At 45.1% G+C, this 21,053-nt stretch overlaps 1 protein-coding gene and 1 long non-coding RNA gene across 7 annotated transcripts in view; one reads left to right on the plus strand and one right to left on the minus strand.

Annotated features, from left to right (window-relative positions):
• Nucleotides 1-20,626, plus strand: part of LMX1A (LIM homeobox transcription factor 1 alpha) — a 154,699-nt gene extending 134,073 nt beyond the window's left edge. Inside the window, exons 5-9 of the mRNA XM_004027821.5 lie at nucleotides 8,670-8,842; nucleotides 11,708-11,785; nucleotides 14,350-14,419; nucleotides 16,460-16,630; nucleotides 18,453-20,626. Of these exons, the coding sequence (XP_004027870.1) occupies nucleotides 8,670-8,842; nucleotides 11,708-11,785; nucleotides 14,350-14,419; nucleotides 16,460-16,630; nucleotides 18,453-18,613 (653 nt within the window). The 3' untranslated portion in view covers nucleotides 18,614-20,626. The remainder of the gene's footprint in view (nucleotides 1-8,669; nucleotides 8,843-11,707; nucleotides 11,786-14,349; nucleotides 14,420-16,459; nucleotides 16,631-18,452) is intronic.
• LOC109028910 (uncharacterized) lies at nucleotides 3,427-18,490 on the minus strand. 6 transcript variants are annotated; one of them, XR_008676714.2, is made up of 7 exons: nucleotides 18,346-18,490; nucleotides 16,724-16,988; nucleotides 14,650-14,765; nucleotides 11,517-11,951; nucleotides 11,147-11,248; nucleotides 5,074-5,356; nucleotides 3,427-3,890 (listed from the first exon to the last, which is right to left on the minus strand). It is a non-coding gene; the product is annotated as an uncharacterized lncRNA (long non-coding RNA). The 6 variants fall into 6 exon arrangements; XR_010129139.1 differs by having other exon boundaries at nucleotides 11,656-11,951; nucleotides 14,650-14,803; nucleotides 18,346-18,459; XR_010129136.1 differs by having other exon boundaries at nucleotides 14,650-14,803; nucleotides 18,346-18,459.
• Nucleotides 20,627-21,053: the final 427 nt, after the last annotated feature.

Here is a 21,053-nt window from a genome sequence, read left to right on the forward strand (position 1 = left end):
TCCTTCAAAAGACTAGTAATTAATATAGCAAAATTGGACTACTCCAAAGAGAGATGGTATTCGATCCACTTAAGTTACTTCCCAAATTAGGACAAACACACTCAAACCTTATTCATTTGAACCTAATACAATGTCATGCATATGCATATAATACTCCAAGCCTAGTGAGCCATAGGGAAGCTGGATTAATGAGCTTTTATCTAGACTGAGCTCTGAGCCCCAAACATCTGAATCGACTTGTTATGAGCTCTACAGTCTCCTTCTTGGAGGCTGGCCAAATCAAAACAAAACGAGTTATGGTTTCAGTTAGTATGTTTACCCAGGCTTGATTTGAATACAGTGATGTTGGTGGGGAGGGATCTTCTGATATTTCAGTTGCCAGTATTTGCAGTTCTGACAAATCTATGTGTAGGTACATGCAGTATACACCCGTGCTTATCAGTTTGGACTACATTTGGCCATGTTTTTATTAGATAGGAGAGAGAAAGAGATGGAAAAATTCAGAAAGGGAATGATGGAGAGAGAAAGCGTGTGTGTGTGCATGTGCGTGTGTGTGTGTGTGTGTGTGTGTGTAGAGTGGAGACAGAGCTAAGGTAGGTGTTAGCTTAAGATCTATCCAAATGTGAAAAGGCCTGAAACTGATGCAAATCCACAGTAATTCTACCAATCAGTCCCAATACTGTCCTGTTTCCCTGAATACCTCCCAAGCACAAGGTCTCCCTTCATGAGCACCAGCCAGCTGAGGAAAGCAAAGGGAGAGGCATCCAGGCCATGGCGGGCTGCCAGCACTCAGAGTGGAGACACACAGCTCCCCTTTGGGGCCTGCCTGGACGTCTGAGCTGGAGTGCCCTGCCTCTGACCTGCCCGGTCCCTCCCCCTGCCTGGCCCAGAAACCCCCATCTGCAGTGGACATCTTTGAACAAAGGTGTCTTTCTTGGGACACTTTACCTACGGCCTGACTCCGGCATGCAGCTTGGTTTCTGTCTGCTCTGCTCCTGGAGTGCTTAGTGCACGGTGCTTGGAGATTTTCATTGCATTCGCCGTGGTGGGGATTGCAGTGGCAGGGCAGGATAGTTGGGGGGAGTTGGGGGGAGACGGGAGGGTCTGAGGAGATATGGGGATTTAAAATAAGCTCTGCCCCTTTTGTACTGAAAAGAATGGCTTTTCCAGCAGGAGCTCAGGGTCAACTTTTCACCCCCTCCAGAAAGCCTTCCCTTTCTTTCTTCACTCTTTAATAACAATAATGCTGCCTGCAGTTAGACAGCACCTGATATTTTGCAAGCACCACATATCCTTGGATCTTTACAACAACCCGTGAGGCAAATCAAGCAGGTAGGGAGAGATAGGGGTTGAAGAAAGAGCATCCCAGCTGTGTGTCCTTGGGCAAAAGATCACCTTACTTTCTTCTTGGGCCTCAGTTTGCTCATCTGTAAAAAACCGATAACAAGGCATTTCCTGCCTCATAGGGTTGTGGTAGAAACAGTGAAACAATGCAAGTATAAAGTGATGCCATGTCAAGTATTAGGTCAACATAAGGAATTTTTAATTCATCTCATAGATGAAGAAATTACATCTCAGAGACATGAGGAATTTTATCCAAGGGCACACAGCTTAGTAGCAAAATTAGGACTAGGATCCAGGTCTCCTATTTTACGGTCAAAGTTACTTTCCACCACTCCACACACCTTCCCGTAGAAAGAGTAATCTTTCATGATTATTAGTAATTAATGGGAGACAAAGCATTTGATTTTCCACATACTTGGCCCAAGGCATGTACAGGTGACTGTCAATTGCTTACTATGTCTGATATGCTGGCTAAACAGCCTGTTCCTTTCCTCCCTGCAGGGGTGCCTCTGGGCCTGGTCCTGGAAGTAGACAAGCCTTGCATGAAACCTGACCCTGCCACCTATGCCCTGTGTCTTTTGGGACAGGTTTCTGCACCTCTTTGAGGCTATGTTTATTCCTCGGTTAGGTGGAAGGCTCCAATAAGACCTTCCATGCCATGAAAGGCTGCCTGAGGCCCGAAAAGGCCCACACTTATCTCTGCACACACCTTCTTCCTTTCCTTCCTGTCCTTTGTAACACCTCCTTCTTCCCACTGGGCTTTCTAAATCCTCTCCTTCCTTACCTGGAAGCCTGATTCATTCATTAACTTCTCTGGCTAATTGATACTCCTCTTTTGTAAATGCTCACACTTTTTTTTTTCAGTTTTTGCTGTGCCTGAAGAACTTAACTACTTACGCTTTAATATACTTTATTATCTTTTACATGCCAACTCACTCTAATTCAGTTTTATGTTCCTTAAGAGCAAGGGGTTCTTCCTTTTTATCCCCTCACAGTACTCGGAACAGTGCTGAATGTGTAGTGGAATGCCAGGAACGTTCATATTTGCGAAGCCTCCATTCCAGGTCAATGTCTTGTTTCCATGTTATTAGGTATTTTATGCCCTTGGCATAAAGTGCCCTCTCTCCCCTTTTCTCCCTGGCAACTCCTGGTCACCATTTGTGTCATTCATTTTCAGCTCAGGTGACACCTGCACTGTGAACCCTTCCCTAGTCCCCTCTCTTAACTCCTCTGCACAGTTATTATTTTGGTGCTCGGTCTTTATCCTCTACTAATCACATATCTCTGTGAGAGCAGAGGCTGAATCTTCATCATCCCTGGATCCTAGGATTGTCCCTGTGCAGTGCTCCACACATTAGCCCGTAATAAATGCTGAGTGTAAGAGTAAATGAAAGAACTCCAAGTCAAATCTTTTACCAGAAACTGTTTTTGGTCTGAGTAGAAACTCCCTTGAAGAACTATGTGTCAGACAGTTTCAAAACAGTAGCTACATGGACTTTGCTTTTCTAGAGAACTGCACTTTTTGCCTCTTGGATTTTAAATGCTGCTTTGAGTTCATTGCATTGAGAGTTGATTGCTGCTATTCTCAGGGAGAATGGAATTTTAGTCCTATAGTGCAGGGCAGTGACTGAAATAGCTTCCTATATATCCTGTCTTCATAAATTCCTCCCTTCTTTCTTTCCCTCCTCTCTCCAGTCACAACAAATCCCAGACCCTTCCTCTACTCCCCCTGTCTAAAAGACATTTATGAGGCTCATCACTGGGGAAGCATCTGAGGCCCATTCCTGCCTCTCCCTGCCCTAGCATGAAGGTCTCTCATCCCCTCCCTCACCCTCGCCTCCTAGGCCAAGCTCAGATATCTCTTGCCCTGTTTATGGGCCGTTGGGATTTTTCCAACAACCTGAAATGAATCTCCGAGGCCCCACAGGTAGTGCTCTGTCTCTGAGCCATAAACCATGGCTGGGTCTTTCATCTGCCATTGCTTATGTCATAAACGAGTGGAAGGAACAGCAAGGGGGAAGAACAGCCCTGAACCATTCCAGATTTTTTTTTTTTTACAAGAAAGGGGAAAGAAAGGCCCTGAGAAACATGTTCAAACTTTGTGCCAAGCAAATTCATTTCACTCTGGTAGGCTGTACGTGGAGACTTAATCTCTGGACTTCCCCACTAGGAGTCAGATTTATGCTGCGTTTGTGTCTAAATGGCCTCCAGGGATGCTGACATTTGTTGTTGGAGAGCAGCGAGTGGTGTTCCTTTCATCTCCGCTGAGGGGTGTCAGCTTAAATTATGAGGGATCGCTCCGGCCTGCATCTGGGAGTGGGAGTCTCTGGCAAAGGAGAGGGGCCGCCTCTCCCTCCACTTCACTGCTCTGCTGTTTAAAGGTTTTTCTTCATCTTCTGCTCTCCAGTACTCCTCTTGGTTCTGGGGGCAGTCTCCTGGCTCTTTTAGAAATGTCCTTTCTCGTGAACAAATTGATCAGTGTAAATTTTAGGCACTGCATATTTTCAGGGAGAAGCTGATATCCAAGTCAGGCAGGTCTGCCCCTGCTGAAAGAGAAAACAAAAGCCTCAGTGAGCACCCCAAGAGCAGCTTGGAAACTCCCCAGGAGAGTCAGAGGGTGCCACTATACCCATAATATTTACAACACAGTAGATGGAAGCTGGGTGATGGTTAGCTAGGGTCTGGATTCCTGTTGGCAGCTGGCTTGTGGCATCTATCTGTACTTTGAGAGGTGCCAAGAGGTTCCTCTGTTCCTCCATCTTCAGAATCTTTCTGGCTCAGATGTGCCAGGATGCCCAAAATTCCACATTGGTGACTGTTGGGTAGTGGCATTTCTTATTAAATGCATATATGTTATTGACTGTGAGAGAGAACATATCAAACCATGCTAACCATCAGCAGTGTTTCCTGCCTCCAGAGTCAGAGCTGGAAGAACGGGACACAGGATGTGTAAGTTTTGATGGAGAACAAGAGGTCAGGAGAGGTCTAGGGCAGGGGTCAGCAAACTATGGTATGCAGGCCAAATCTGGCCTGATGCCTGTTTTTGAAATACATTTTATTGGAACACAGCCATGCCCATTCATATTGTCTGTGGTTGTTTCTGTGCTACAATTGCAGAGTTGAGTAGTTGCAACAGAGACTGTGAGGCATGCAAAGGCTAAAATGTTAACTCTCTGGCATTTTAGATGAAACGTCTGTAGACTCCTGGTCTACAGCATGAAGTGCTTCTTAGAAAGCAAAATGGAAGATGTAAAGGGATGGAAGAGAATGAGATATTGAATAGCAGGAAGGAGGACTCAAAGAAAGAAAATGCACCACAAAAGCAACAGAAACACTCCAGAGACAAACCACCACTACTACTGATACCGTTACCCCTGAGCAACATGGATTTGAACTGTGCAGGTCCACTTATATGTGGATTTTTTTCAACCAAATGCGGACAGTATTCAAGGGCTGTGAAACCCACATATATGCACTGTGGGAGACCCACTTTTCCTGTAGCCAGGTTAGGCAGGACCAGCTGAGGGACTTGTGTATGCACAGGTTTGAGTATGCACTTGAGCATATGCAGGCGTCCTGGAACCAATCCCTCATCCCTTTCCCCTTCTCTTCTCCTCGTTTTGAAAACAAATACGTTTTTCTCTTTTCTTTCAGGGATGTGGAGAGAAGGAAGGAGCAGCCACCTGTGGTGCTCACCACCTCCCCCCAAAATAGGCCCCAACGGCTAACCTAGGAGGTGTTCTGCTCCCCTCTCTTCTCTGTTGGTTCACGATGGCACAGCAGTTCTTTGGGGATGTACACATGTCCCAGGCAAGGCTGAGTACTGCAACAGCAGTAGGAGGACCCCAGAAGGCCCTTAGCCATCCTGCCTCTGGGGCTCTGAACAAACTTCAGAAATTGCACTTTCCTTCTGCAACTAGCTCCAACTCTGCCTCCCTCTGTTGCTCTGCTTTCTCACAAGCACACAGGCACAGTCTACAAAACCAGCTCTACATGTTGGCTAGGGTCATATCTGCAAAGAGAGAGAAATGAACACCTGTAGTGTAAAACCTTAACTGAGACCCCCCCACTGACTGTAATTAACTGACAACACATGTCAGAACTAAGAATATGTCTTTTATGTTGAAATAATAATAATTATTATTGTGATTTATTAAATACCAATTATTTCTGGGTGGTGCTAAACCCTTTACATATATCATCCCATTTAATTCCAACAACACTTACTTTCCCTGATGAGAAAATTAAGTCTTGATAATGTGTTCAGAATCAAACACAGTAACTGGCAGAGCTAGAATTTAAGCCTGAGTTTATATAACGCTAAAGGCCATGCATGTAGATACCATGTCACATTGCTTTCCTGGATTGTATCAATATAAATGAACCATTATCATTATTTTAGACTTTACATTTTCATTAGTTATGTTATCAATATACATTTGCATCAAACTATGTGAGGAATGACTGTAAAAGGGTCAATGCAAGTACTGCTTTATTGAACAGACTGGTATGAGGCATGAGGTTTCTGGAGATAATACAACTGCATTTTAAAATATATTCTATACTGGGGATTTCCCAGCTCTCTTTCTGAGCCTGGCCTGCAGACTCAGCCTCTTTTCTTGCCTACCTTGAAGGAGATCTGCATGATCCTTGGGGTGGAGCATTAGCTCCATTTCCTCAGAAATGTCACTGAAGTCATCACTAGTGCTAAAGAAGCATTGTTTTTACCCCAGGGAGTCCACCACCAGAGAGAATTGCTGGCCTCACTAAACACCAAAGTTTGGGGTGCCTCTGAGCAGTAGGATCAATAGGGTCTAGCCAGAGCAAATCTGTGCAGTCAATGGCTTTCTTTTTTCTACCTTTTATCCTCCTGTGGGATCTTCTTATTTTCCTGAGGCTCTTAGTTCTTAAGTGCTTGTTTTTTCCTTGCCACTCTGAAAACCTTCTAGAAAGATTTTATAATCCCTTCACACCAAGGTTATGTCTGAGATCAGCTTACCACATCACCCCCTGGAAAACAGCAACCTCAGACTTGAAGATGCCAGAGTAGCCACCCCTTGTCATGAGGATTCTTGCTTTAACTCTCTTCTTTAATCTTGTGGGGGATTTTATTTGTACTATTGAGAGGGGTGAGGCAGAGGGAAAAGACACCCTTTTCATGCCATCTATTAAGAGCCGCCTGAGTGCCAGGACTGTGTTAGTTGCTTTACACACAACAACTCTACTTCTGTGACACCCACTGTGTGGTATTATTGTTTTTGGTATGTAGGTATGGAAACCAAGGCTCCGCAACATGACATAACTTGCACAGGGCCATACTTACAGCATGGGGTCAGAACTGGGATGGAAACCTAGGTCTGCCTGTATCAGTCCCTTTTCATTTATATTGAAAGGGTCATGTCCTCAGGAACTCACAATTTAGTGTTCCCTTCATGTTCAACCTTGTATGTTCAAATGTTCATGGAAGGAAGAAGCCATTATCCTTTCAGATTAAATAAGTTTTTTTGGCTCTGGCAGAGCCAAAAATGAGAACTCAGCTAATGTCTACACTAAAACAGCATAGGCCCATGGGCATCCTTCACAGAGGAGGACAGGAGGAAAGAAAAAGGATGTGTAGCTCACACACAGTAGGTCCTTTCATCTTTGCTTTCTTGAAGTGGCCAGAAGGGACTGGCACAGCTGTGGGAAAGCCATTGAGGCAAAGATGTTCACCAGAGAAAAGAGGGCAGTTGAGCTCTGTGAGAACCCAGAGAAAAATGAGGTTCTTGTTAGATCATTTGGGCATAGAATTGCCTATGGCTTTTATTATTATTATTTTGTTTTGGAGACAAGAGTCTTGCTCTGTCACCCAAGCTGGAGTACAGTGGCGTGATCTCGGCTCACTGCTGCAACTTCCACCTCCTGGATTCAAGCGATTCTCCTGGATCAGCTTCCCGAGTAGCTGGGATTACAGGCACCCGCCACCACATCCAGCTAATTTTTTGTATTTTTAGTAGAGACGGAGCTTTGCCCAGGGTAATCTCAAACTCCTGAGCTCAGGAAATCCACCTGCCCTGGCCTCCCAAAGTGCTAGGATTATAGGCGTGAGCCACCACACCCGGCCTGCCTATGGCTTTTAATGCCAAAAGTAAAAAGAAGTCTCTCTTACACAGGTATGCCCCAGACCCTAGAAGCACCTTTTCAGGAGTGTGATGTCTGTGGAATGTAAGAGGTAGCCTGGAAGAAAAAGTGACGTATACTAGAGATTTTATTTCCTTTCAGAGTTAACTCTCATGTTGTTCACTGCTTATAGAGCTGAAGTATTTCAAATAGGTAGACAATTACTTTAACAGTAGAGAGTTATTTACTTTACAGAAAAGCAATGTTGACTAGTTATCAGTGTTACCTGTCCATTCTGAGTTATCTGTACTGGCAGGTAATCTAATGCTTTTCTCTATGGCCTTTTTAACAATAATATTTTCTACCACTCGGCAGTAACTAGAGTTTCAGACATAGTGTCTAGGTCTAGTCTTGAAAAATGACATCTAAGAAATAATATTAATCATCAACAGTCAAGGCTCATTGGCATTTAGGGCACTCAGTGCCGTACTGGTATAAACTCATTTAATCCTCACAGCAACCCCAATGAAGTAGATCCTCTCATATATCACTATTTTGCAGAAGAGTACATTTTGTTGTAGAGAGTTAAGTAACTTGCCTGTATTAGTACATTTTCACACTGCCATAAAGACATACCAGAGACTGGGTAATTTATAAGGAGAAAAAGCTTAATTGACTTGCAGTTCTGCATGGCTGGGGAAGCCTCAGGGAGCTTTCAATCATGGCAGAAAGTGAACGGAAAGAAAGCAGGTCTTACATGGCAAAGCACGAGAGAAAGAGTGTGAAAGAAGCCACACACTTTTAAACCATCAGATCGTGTGAGAACTCACTCACTATCACAAGATCAGCATGGGGGAAACCGCCCCCATGATCCAATCACCTCCCACCATGTCCCTCCATCAACACGTGGAGATTACAATTCTGGGGACTCAGAACCAAACCATATCATTGCCCAAGGCCACGCAACTAGTAAATGTGGAGCCAGGATATGATGCTGTGATAAAGCCTGAAGTGTAATGGTGGACTTTCTGCTGCCTGTCTCTGGGTTTTAGAAGTATTTTTCTTAGCCTTTTCCTGGAAGCTTTCAAATCAATACCACATAGATTATTGCTCTCATACATAAAGCCATCCTGGAAATGTGGACCTGGAGGCCTTGCTATGGAATAACATACAGCTCCAGGAACTGGCTTTCAGGGACTCACAACATTGTCTTTTGCTTCTTTCAGGTAAAAGTGATGATGAAGAAAGTCTCTGCAAGTCAGCCCATGGGGCAGGGAAAGGAACTGCTGAGGAAGGCAAGGACCATAAGCGCCCCAAACGTCCGAGAACCATCTTGACAACTCAACAGAGGCGAGCATTCAAGGCCTCATTTGAAGTATCCTCCAAGCCCTGCAGGAAGGTATAGGAGGGAGCAGGGAGGAAAAGGAGCTGGGCCCCACTTCTCTGTGTGCACTCAGACCCCTCTGGGATCTCAGTGGGCATTGGGGGTCACAGTGGTGAGGAAGGCTGTTCAGACAGAGGCTGCACAGGTGGCTCAAGCCCGTTGGAGACTCCAGAGATCACTAAGCTGTGGCCAGGGTGTGATAGACTCTCCTGAAGCTTTCATGCATGCACACCAACTCCAAATGGCCCCTGTCACACCTTTCATTTCATAGAGCACAATGGGAACAGTAATAATGATAGGTGCCCATTGTGGTGTAGACCCAGGTGCTGTAAAGCAAAGAGTATAAAAACACAGTGGCTTGCAGTACTCTTTTTTGAGTCTGGCTTTTTCCACTTGGTTTGGTGGTTTGGGGATTCATTCATTCCTATTTCAGCATTCCACTGTATAGGTGTGCCGTGATTGGTTTGTCCATGCACCTGTTGATGGGTGTTTGGGGTTGTTTCTAGTTTGGGACTGTTTCAAATAGGACTGCTATGGACATTCATGTTAAAAAAAAATACAGTGGTTTAATGAGACAGGAGTTTATTCTCTTCCGTCACAGTCCAGAGGTGAGCAAGGCAAGACTGGTGGGTGGCTCTGTTATCCATCTCCTGTGTCCAAGCGACTGCTCCAGTTGTCACCATGTTTCCAGTTACCAGGTAGAGAAAGAGGAAATGGAGGGCAAGCTCCCTGCTTTTTAAGGATGTATCCAGGGGTTGCTCAAATCATTTCTCCTCATATGTGTTGGCCAAAATGTAGTCCTGTGGCCACACTTCCTGCAGGGAAAGTTGGGAAATGAGTCTGTCTGGGTGACCAAGAACTTGCTAAACTTAGTGATTCAATTACTCATAGGAGGAAGAAAGAATAGATATTGGGGACAATTAGCAGTCTGCCATAAATAGCAGCACCGATTTATTGAGTACTTATTGTTTATCGACTGCCTGTCATATACTGAGTACTATCTTTTACATGATAAAAAGAAAGAAAATAGGGTATTCTTTACTGAAATTCATAAAGGAAATACATTTTGAAAAAATGTTAGCATTATTTTTCCTGCGTCCTTTTTTGCATTAGTCAGCTTTGTCTGTGATAAAAAACAAACAAACAAAAAGTCACCATGGTTCCCAACAAACATGTATTTTCTTTTCTTGGGCTGTGCATTGGCTGTGGCCCAGCTGGGTGCAGGTTCCAGCCTGCTCCACCTGTCTATCATTCGAGGGTCCAGGCTGAAGGAGCAGCCCCCTCCTGGGCATGTTGTTCTCATGAGGTTGGCAGGAAGCAAGAGGCCAAGTCAAAGTGGGAAGCCCATCGAAAATCTCTTGCTGGATATCAGACACATCACATCCCACAGGCCAAAGCAAGGCATGGGCTTAGCCCAGCATAGGTGCAGTGGTGAAGCACACACCCACCATGGAGCAGGGGAGGGAAGGATAGATATTTGTTGAGCAATAGTCCAGCCTATCACAACTTCTGATATTTGGAAAGATTCAGCTGCAGACTCACTTTTTCTGCCCTTGCAGCTCCTTATGCTCCAAGAGAGGTATCAGTAGAAAGTGAAATGCCCCCAAATTGGGCTTGCACTAGGACAAATTACAATCTTCCTCACTTATTTACTTCTTCCATGTATACTAAACTCCCAGCCCATGTATGGCTTTGTGCTGGGTGCTTGTCCCCGGGCAGCTTCCAGGTAACCAGCAAGAAGGAGATGCGTGTACACATTACTGTAACACCAGAGAGGGGGCTCTGAGGACCATTACAGAGGGGAAGCCAAGAAGCAAGGGAAGGGAAAGGTCACTTTGGTCTGGGCAATCAGGCAAGGCTTTGTGGAACAGGTGGCTTTTGAGCTGGGCCTCTGAGGAATGGATAGGGTTTCAGCAGGTGGAGGTGGGCCCCTGAGTACACTCCTATTTTAGTTGGCTTAGCAGAAGGATGTGCTATAAAAACCTGTTCTAATCATTCCACTTCTAAGCCTTTCCCCAAGTGGCATGATAAAGGGGAAGTATTTCTCAAGGCTTCCATTTGCTCTACTCACACGTTTATTCAAGGAGCTCTTTCAATCCCATCTCCTCCCCAGGATCTAATCAAGAGAGGTCAGTGTCTCTCAGGCCCCCCTCTGAAAATCTGTGCTTCTTGCCCCTTCTCTTCTCAACACCTTGCCAGACCCTCACTGTGTGCCTGTATGGTAGGCAGATGTTTAAATGCATCTCTTTATTATCTGGATCCCAGTTGCCCTGTCTCCACCACAGCCCTGGCACACGTGCTGGCCTTGGAGTTGCCTACCTGGCTCTGCCGGGTTCCAGATGGCTCTCATCTTATTCTCTTTGGGCAGGGCTCACTCGGGGTAGCAGTCACTATGGATATTCATGAAACACCCAAAGTTACCTAGAGATATGAGGGACAAAACCAAAAATTAAGGTCAATGAATTTAGGCAAGAGAAGAGACCAAGAGAGAGCCATTTGTTTTTCCAAAGTGATTTTCACTCTCAGATCTCCTTAAGTAGGTCAATGCATATGCATGGCTTATAGCTAAAGCACAACAATAGACTAAAGTCTAAACCACTTGAAGGCCTAATTTCCAGAGCAAGAGAAATCCAGAAACACCTCTTGGGAATGCACATGTAAATTAATAATTATTATTTTGTTTCTTTACCTGGTGAAGGACTTTCTTTCTACCTGAAGGGAAGCAATGTTCTCGTGTTTGTGTGTATGCTCAACATTAAAAACTATTCAGCTCCTAAAGCAGATACAGTCTTTTGGCCTCCTCATGTATTATATAGGAGATGTTCTACCTCCTACCCTGAGATGCCAGTGTGTCTACATTTCTCGTTCAATTTTTCCAAGGTGAGAGAGACTCTGGCTGCAGAGACAGGGCTGAGTGTCCGTGTCGTCCAGGTGTGGTTCCAAAACCAGAGAGCGAAGGTAACCTGCTTCTTACTTTTATCTGTCCCCGTGTTGCTGGTTTCCTGAAATAATCACAGTAGGACATTGTACTTGCTGCCAGGTTTTCTCGCCTTAGCTCATTGGATAGAGTAGTTCTCTTGATTCAAAAATTCTGTTATCAATAATTATTTTGGCCACAGCAGCCCTGCAGAAGGGGAGAGAGAAGGCATTCATTTTAGTGAAATTGCTTGTATTTTCCTAGCGGCCATGACTGTGGATTTGGCCAGCCATCTGTATGAATAAATGTCTTTCTGTGTCTTTTGGTAAAAGCATGTTCTTTAATTCATATTTATTTAATGCAAATACCAAAGTTATTTTAAAAGTAGCGTGCATATAACTGGTCCAAGACAATTTTATGACAGGGTAGAATGAGTGCCTTTTCTTACTTCTCCCAGGGCCCAGCCCTCACTAATATAGGCCCAAGCCATCATACTGTCCTCTGGATCCAATGAAGCTCTATATTCCCTCATCATGGTTTTAGTTTTAGACCTTTTGCTCATTCATCTACCTACATCTAAAAATACATGTGCCCTGTGGACTGTTTCTCAAGAGCCCTGATCTTTAGTGGATGATATGAGGAAAAAACAAACTCTATGTTTCCTCTGCTCTTACACTACAACAATCAGTGCAGAATGCTTCTGTGACAAAATATGTGGAGATATTCTCCATACACCAAGCAAGCAATCAATTGTGCAGTGGATACCAACTGGGTGTCCTCTAATTCTGACACTCTCTACCTGGAAATAGTGTCAGATTTCACAGGTTGAGGGTTCAGCCCCACAAGACTGCCCTCCTCTTCAAATGCCAATTGCAAGCTCCAGGTGGTTTTACCTGTGCTTCGGATCAACTGGCTATAAATTGGGATTCCAGTGACCCCACCCCTTGGGTTTGATTAATTTGCAGAGCATCTCACAGAACTCAGGGAAATACTTACTTATATTTACTGCTTTATTACAAAGGATATTACAATGGATGCGAATAATGTGATGCATATGGCGAGAAATGGGGGAAGGGTGTGAAGCTTCCATGCCCTCCCTGTGCACCCCAGCCTCCAGGAACTTCCATGTATTCAGCTGTCTGGAAGCTCTCGATCCCCATCCTTTTGGGGTTTTATGGAGGTTTCATAATGTAGGCATGATTAATTAAATCACTGGGCATTGATGGTCAACTTAACTTCAGCCCATCCCTTTTCCACAGAGGTTTGGGGGTGGGGCTGAATGTTCCAACCATCTAATCATACCTGGGTCTTTCTGATTATCATTCTCCACCCTGAAGCTACCTAGGGGCTGACAGCTGTCAGCCAGTCATTAACATTCACATAGGCATCACTCTGGAGAGTCCAAAAATTTTAGGAACCGTATGCCAAAAAACAGGGTCGACGACCAAATATATGCTTTACAGTATCACAGGTTATCTCACTATTTGATCATGATTGGTTAAGGTAGCATTTCCCTAACTGGCATCCTCAGAACAGGGCTGTTGATGTGTACCAAAGAAAGACTCCATAGTGCAATAAGTTGCAGAGGCCCTATAGCCTATGGATTCATAAAGCACAGGGACACATTTAAAGCTCTGAAAAATCTTGCAATAAAGAAAATTTTTACAAAAGTCTAGTGTTTCCTACACACAGACACATACACACACTCAAAGTATATGTCATCATCTCGTGGAACCCTAATGCTCTATGGAACACAGTTTGAGAAATATTGAGTTAAAATATTCCTTTAGGGGGCCGGGCGCGGTGGCTCACGCCTGTAAGCCCAGCCCTCTGGGAGGCCGAGGCGGGTGGATCACGAGGTCAGGAGATCGAGACCATCCTGGCTAACATGGTGAAACCCCGTCTCTAGTAAAAATACAAAAAAATTAGCCAGGCGTAGTGGCGGGCGCCTGTAGTCCCACCTACTCGGGAGGCTGAGGCAGGAGAATGGCGTGAACCCGAGAGGCGGAGCTTGCAGTGAGCCGAGATCGCGCCACTGCACTCCAGCACTCCAGCCTGGGTGACAGAGCGAGACTCCGTCTCAAAAATAAAAAATAAAAAACTATTCCTTCAGGGAAGCTTGCGTGTTAGCAGGGTGCTTTGGAAGAGGCATGAATCTCTGGGTAGGCTCGTCTCAATCTTAAGGGCCAGCAGACAGGGAGGGGGAAAGGAACAGCCTCTTGGCTTACCCCAAATCACAACCTCTTGTTCCATACGTCTAGGCTGGGCTGCAGATTTCACAGTCACACACTTATTACCTAATGTAAAATGGTCACACCACAAGCAGCAAGTTTTATTTGCTGAGGAAAAAATCCCTATTCCTGCTAAGACAAGCTGCACCCCTGCTTCCCAGCCAGCTGTCTTTATACTGCTGCAGAGTAGAAGAGCTCTCAGCTTCAATGCTTCTCGCATATGGGGCTGGCCACTGTTGCTCCTTTACTAAGTAAGAGCCAAAGCTTGCCAACAAGCCCTCTCCCGGGGAAGGTGTCACTTCCAGGCCCCCCCTTACTTTGTGAACATGCTGCAGGCCACCTGACTTCTAATCCTATCGTCCTCTCCTTATCAGATGAAGAAGCTGGCCAGGCGACAGCAGCAGCAGCAGCAAGATCAGCAGAACACCCAGAGGCTGAGCTCTGGTAAGCTGGTGCCTCCTCCCAGGCAGTTCTGGCTGGAATCCAGGCTGTTCCTACCAGAGGCCTCCCACTACCCAGCTCTTTGGATGACATATCTGGACTCAGTGAAGCCTAGACCACACCCACTGGAGAAATAAGGCCTTCAAGGGAAGACTGAGCCACGAGGAACTTGTGAGAGGGTTGAGGGCTCCTGAGCTGCAGGCTTAGAACTGCTGATTGGAGATGGCACTGACCTTATCCACAGCGTCGGGGCCTGGATCCCACCACAGTGTCAGGGAGAGTGTGTCAGGACTACTTGCAGAGTCACAGATACGTTCAGTTTCTCATCTTGCTTAGTTCTCCTTCCAGGCTAATTGATTTAATAGAAGACACCTCGGTGACTTGGCTCTTTCCAAAATAACATAAAGTAGTAAAAATAATGATAGTAAAATAACAATGCCCTCCTTTGTTGAACACTTTTATAGATTGGTGTTCTCATACATGCTGACTTGACTTTTACAACACCCATTCCTGGAGGCGAGTGGAGAAGTTGTTATTATCCCTGTGTCACAGATGAGCAAACAAAGGCTCTGCAAGATTGAATGTGGCCCTAGATCAGTAAGGGCAGGGGGCTGGGACTAGAACTCTAACTGTGTTCCACAGGCCATGGACCTTCTCATCTCTACCCGGATGTGCTTTTGAAAAAGTCAGGGTGATATGAGGATTAGGGAGGAGGGTGAAGAGGGACAGACTGTGGGAGACTTCATGGAAGTTAAAAGAAAAAAAAAAAAGAGTTACTATATTAGAGCAATGTCATTCTTAAACGCTATGCCCCTCGCCACCCAACTCAGCTATCCAGAATGCCTTGAATGGTCTGTACCTTAAAACAGGGCTTCTTACATTTTAATATGCACGTAAGTCACCTGCGATTTTGGTAAGGTGCAGATTCCAATTCATAAGGAAGGTCTGGGTGGGCCCCAAGATTCTGCCTTTTTAACAAGCTTTTTGGTGGTGCCGTTGCTGCTAGTCTGTGGACCACACTTTGAAGTCTGTGGACCACACTTTGAAGTCTGTGGAATGTGATCCTAGTTCTCTGGCCCCTCAACAGAGCCTCTTATCCTCACATGGACCCTGCCTTGTGCTTGACACTGGGTCTAGGCTTAATCCAGAATTTGACTCTTGCAGCCAAGAGTTCCCTTAGTTTCTTACCTTCTAGACTAAACAGTATGTTAACAACAAGGCAGATGTTAGGGAGAGAAGAAATAAAACAGGGCATAGGTGTGGGGAAGGGTGGAGCAGGAAGCTGGTTAGATCTGAATTCTGCCCTCAGCTCCACCCCTAAGGCTCTTTATGTGGGACCAACTTTTCCTTGTTCCTCAGGCTGTGTGCATCCCTAGGGAAGGGCCCTAATGCCTGCTAGTCCTACCTCACAGGACCCCTGTGCAATTCAAAGGGAGAAGAATGCATCAAAGCATATGAGAACACAAACTCATATGGCTTGGGACTTAGTTTAAATAATTCTAAAGGCGCTCCAAAAGTAGACTTAAGAAAGCCGAGGCTGGTGGGAAATAGTCTCTGTTCTTCCCAGGTTCAGAGAACCTCAGCAAGATGTGGAGGCAGGAAGTGAATCCTGCTTTTCTTATAAAATTCTATCTACAAGCATAGCAAGATATAATTCCAAAGCATACACAGTCCTATGGAATCTTCCCATCAGCCCAATGAGGTCAACTGGTCACAACTCCCACTTGACTGATGGGCTCATACTGGGTTATCGTAGAAAGATCTTTAGATACATCTATTCTAGTGACTGCCAAACATGTGGCTAGCATCAAAACCTTTTGTTGAAATAATATATTTCAAGGATGTTCTCAAAGTTCAACATCCCAGCCCCTACCCTGTTCCTATCTTCCAAGGTGATTCCTGATGGCCTCTGGTAGGACAAAGGCTGGGACCACTGATGTCACCTCATCCCATTTTATTTTATAAATGAGGGAATCAGGACCCAGGGAAATCACATGCCAGGCTGCACATTGAGAATGACCTGGCTTCTTCTTTGTTGCACAGCTCAGACAAACGGTGGTGGGAGTGCTGGGATGGAAGGAATCATGAACCCCTACACGGCTCTGCCCACCCCACAGCAGCTCCTGGCCATCGAGCAGAGTGTCTACAGCTCAGATCCCTTCCGACAGGGTCTCACCCCACCCCAGATGCCTGGAGACCACATGCACCCTTATGGTAAGAGGGACTTAAGCCCCCCGGGCCCTCTCATAACTTGTGTGGGTTTCTCATTCCCTCCTAAACACATCTAGGCAGTTCCCAGATGCTCACCGAAGTTCCAAAGCAGAATAATGTGCCCTACAAAATACTGCCAGAATCGCCTAACCAATGATTACAGGAGAAAGACCTTCATGCATATTCATTAGTGACACTTCCATTTATCTTGTTTTCAAAGCTTCTTGTTTGTTGGTTTTAAATGGGAAGTCGTGCTCTCCTTGTAGACCTGTTTGTTGTCATTGAATTGCAAGTCTTGCGCTTCATGCCAGATATCAGCAGTATCAGTGCTACAGAAGGCCTTAATTAAGCAAACGTTTACCTAAAGTAAGAAAAGATATAAAAAGCACAGAAGACAAATTTTCTAACTGGACTATCCTACTATGGATACTAATAGGTGCTCTAATTTAACTAGTGAAACATAAACTGACTTGTAAAGTGAAAGTATCTCCCTTATACCCACCCCACCCAAAGAAGCATTGATTTAAATGCTGCATATATGGGTAGCTGAGCCTCTCCCACTTACCCAACTTCGTGCTTAAGCTAATGGACAACAACTGGGGGCCTGAGGACCCAGAGTAGGGGGCTGGGTGAGCTTTGGAGTGAAGGCTCAAGTTCAACCTCAGCCAAGTACAGGGCATTACATTTTATACAGAGAAGGTTAGTGGTGTATGTAATGCATTGGTCTGTACTGTGTAATCTGATAGATTACACTGATAGTTAAAAAATAATCTTATGCAGCAAGCCTTCAAAACATTAGTATCAGAGATTCACGCCACAGATCACAGATTTTGCCAAACAACTTTTTTTTTGCCTTCATTAAAAAAAATTCTGTTGTTAAAATCACGCCTACTTTCCCATATCACACATTCAGCAAACATTTATTAAGATTTGGCCCTTGACAAGCCCTTCACTGGCTGACCCCATTCATTGGATGTTCAGTGATAGCCACCGTCTTGGCTTCCTTAGAAGGCACAGGTCACATCTGTACCATTCTTTACTCCACAGCTATGGGAAAACAGGGCAAATACATTTTTTTGCAAATTCTTTTCAGAGTCTCAGGGGTTGTGTTACATGAAGTATCCCTGTGATGAGTCCTTTCATAAAATGAATATTTAAAGCCCCATGACAAATTGTATAAACTCCAGTTTTCACCTCTCCTATTTACTTGAAGCGGAGGCAGAACATTCTTTGCCTCCAGATCCTGGTTGCAGTGATTTCTCAGCTGTTCCAATGTGTGCCCTACTGGCTTCCCTATCAAAGGTGTAAATTAGTTGAAGGTAGGCACCTAACCTTCCTTTTCTTTGCATTACAAATTTGGGGTAACAGCTGATAGTAGACCCTTGATGTTTGAAAGAACAAATGTTATCACAGGAGTTTTCATTAGCTTCGCTCAAAGAGCTTTCTTTTTGTTTTGTTTTTTTGTTTGTTGGTTTTACCATCCCTCCTTCAAGCATCATTTTTCAGGCCCAAGTCCTGCAGGAGCTCTGCCCTGTCTCTCCAGCCTCTGGTGACATGTCCTGCCTACTCCCCACACTCCCTGTCTAGACACTGTGACATTTGCTTATGCTGCACTCAATTTAGCACTTTGTCATATCCTGGTTTAGATTGTTTTCACTTGTTGCACTTTGGACATGAGCCACCTAAAGAGAATATAGACTTTTTGTAGAAAGTTTCACCTGGAGCCTGTGCTCAGGCAACACTTGTTGAATTCAGCTGAATATCCTAGCACTGAAATGAGTCACTTCTTCAAGACCCTCATGCCAGTGTTTCTTCTCCATTTCAGGTGCCGAGCCCCTTTTCCATGACCTGGATAGCGATGACACCTCCCTCAGTAACCTGGGTGACTGTTTCCTAGCAACCTCAGAAGCTGGGCCTCTGCAGTCCAGAGTGGGAAACCCCATTGACCATCTGTACTCCATGCAGAATTCTTACTTCACGTCTTGAGTCTTCCCCTAGAGTTCTGTGACTAGGCTCCCATATGGAACAACCATATTCTTTGAGGGGTCACTGGCTTTAGGACAGGGAGGCCAGGGAAGAGGTGGGTTGGGGAGGGAGTTTCGTTGGGGATGCTGTTGTATAATGATATGGTGTAGCTCAGCATTTCCAAAGACTGAATACATTATGGATTGCATAGTTTAATGTTTCTAATAAGAGTCTTAGCATTAGATATGAAGACGTGTTTATCATTAAGGACAGAGACTTTTAATATAGACATTCTCATGCAAACTAGATACTTAGGGACTCCTAACAACTTCCCACCATGTCGGGGAAGCTCTTGTCAAGAGGTGCATATGTCTATCCATCTACACACCAATAGACAGAAGGACAGATAGATAGATGTGTGTGTGTGAGTGTGTAACTTTTCGTATTTTACCCTCAAAGTTTATTCCTAATTATAACAGACACCAACTGTACAGCAAAAGTAACTTTATTTTCAGTGTGAACTATATTTAAGGAAATGCTTGATGCACTTAAGTTATAAAATGAGATAATTTACTTTTATAAACTTTATTTTTAGTTTGACAAGACTTGTCAGCAGGGCAGAGAGGGCTGCTCCACCTAGCCCCATAGCTTTGAGTGCTTGGGTTCATTCTGTTTTCAGAGTGTCTTTCAGATCTGGAAAGAAATTCTGTGTGGCTGATGGTGTTCTCTCTTGCATTCTTGCTCTCTTTGGGGTTGAATCACTGGGCAGGGGTGGGACAGAATAATCCCTGATCATGTTCTGAGAAAATGTAAAGCCCAGACTCCTGGGCTTTCTTTTAAATTCTGACAAGTGGTTGTTGGGCAGTGCTAGGATGATTGGTTCAGCTCTTGAGCTTCAGCATCTGCAAATGTGGATGAGGCTAATAGTATGTACCTACCTCACTGGGAAACACCAAGGCTTAATTCATTCCCAGGACACATGAGCAGGGCTGAGACTAATATCTGATATTTGTTTAAGATACAACCAGGCCACTCACTTGGCAAAGGAGGGTACATAGGGTTGCAGAGCAGGAGGGCTCCTGAACTCCAGGGGGCAGTTCTGCCTGCTGAAGTCCCTCTGCAAAGCCTGTGCTGGAGGAGACACCAGCTCAGAGCAGTTCAGAGGGATCCCAGAGTCCCAGAGTGCAGAGGAGGTGAAGGCTGAGGGGATAGAGGAGGGCCTGGTGGTGTTCTAGAGCAGGGTTGGGCAAACTCCTGCTTGCGGGCCTGCTTTCTATGGCTTGCCAGTGAAGAATGGTTTTTACTTTTTTTTTGAGGTCATTAAAAAAAAGGAGAAGAAGAATATATAACAGGCTCTCTGTGGCCTGGAAAGCCTGAAATATTTGCTATCTGTATTGTCTGGCCCTTACAGAAAAAGGTTGGGGCCGCTTGTTTTAGAGGGTCTGTTTCTAAAGAACCTCATGGCACTCATAGAGGCAGAAGGTTCCAGTGGAAACCCTTGGCTCTTCCTTCCAACTCACTCCTCTGATCCTCGGCACAGAAGACCCAGCAGCCATTGTACATGGGGACAGTTCCACACCCTGGTCTCCAGTTGCGGTGCTAGGATGGGATTGTTCTGTGCTAGGAAGTCTCCTGGGAACCCAGAATGAGTTGGTGGGGAAGACAGAGGGTCACTGTGGACCCATCCAGGAGGGGCCAGGATAGGCTTGGCCTCATTTCTGGGGACATCATTGGAGACTTGAACACAGAGACACGTCCCTATCACTCTGGCAAGGCCAGAGGGAACATGTCCCCTTATGGTAGAGTCTATGTTGTGTGATTTTTGTGCTCTTGTTTATAATTTATGCAAACCACCAAGAAACCCAAACCAGTCTGATGAGTGAAAATTATGCAGATGCTGTATGGCCCCACAGGTTTCTGTGGTAAAGACCAGTTGGAGAATGTAGGAGATACTATGTGAGTGAAAATGAATAGAGATCCTTATTCCACTCCTTAATGGCATACCAAGATGAAATTAAAATCTCTTACAAATGAGCTGTTGTTTATTCAGGGGTGGGATGGTTGGTGGGGAACCAGGGGGACATGGGAGTTTTGTCTACAAAGCCATGGGGATGAGCTTATGGCGAAGCTTTGAATGAATGGAAAGGATGACTACAGCAAAACATAAGGAGAAAAGGGTCTTCAACTTCTTGCCAAGATGGACAAAGACTCCAGTCTTTACAAAAAAAAAAACCCACAGAAGGAGGCAGTGGGAGCTTTCCATCACCACCGTCAAGTTCCCTCAGGGCAGAGCAGTTTGTGATATGTGATGAGGGAACATTTGCTTGGAAATCAGAACAGAGTGATGGGGCAGGAGAAGGATTTCTCATGCAGGACTGAAGGCAGATGCCTAGCCAGGATGGGAGAGCCAGGCAGCAGACAGTGGCTCCCTGACAGAGTCTCCCAAAGTTCTCAACAATTT

This window comes from Gorilla gorilla, chromosome 1 (genome assembly GCF_029281585.2).
Source record: "Gorilla gorilla gorilla isolate KB3781 chromosome 1, NHGRI_mGorGor1-v2.1_pri, whole genome shotgun sequence".
NCBI classification, from domain to species: domain Eukaryota; kingdom Metazoa; phylum Chordata; class Mammalia; order Primates; family Hominidae; genus Gorilla; species Gorilla gorilla.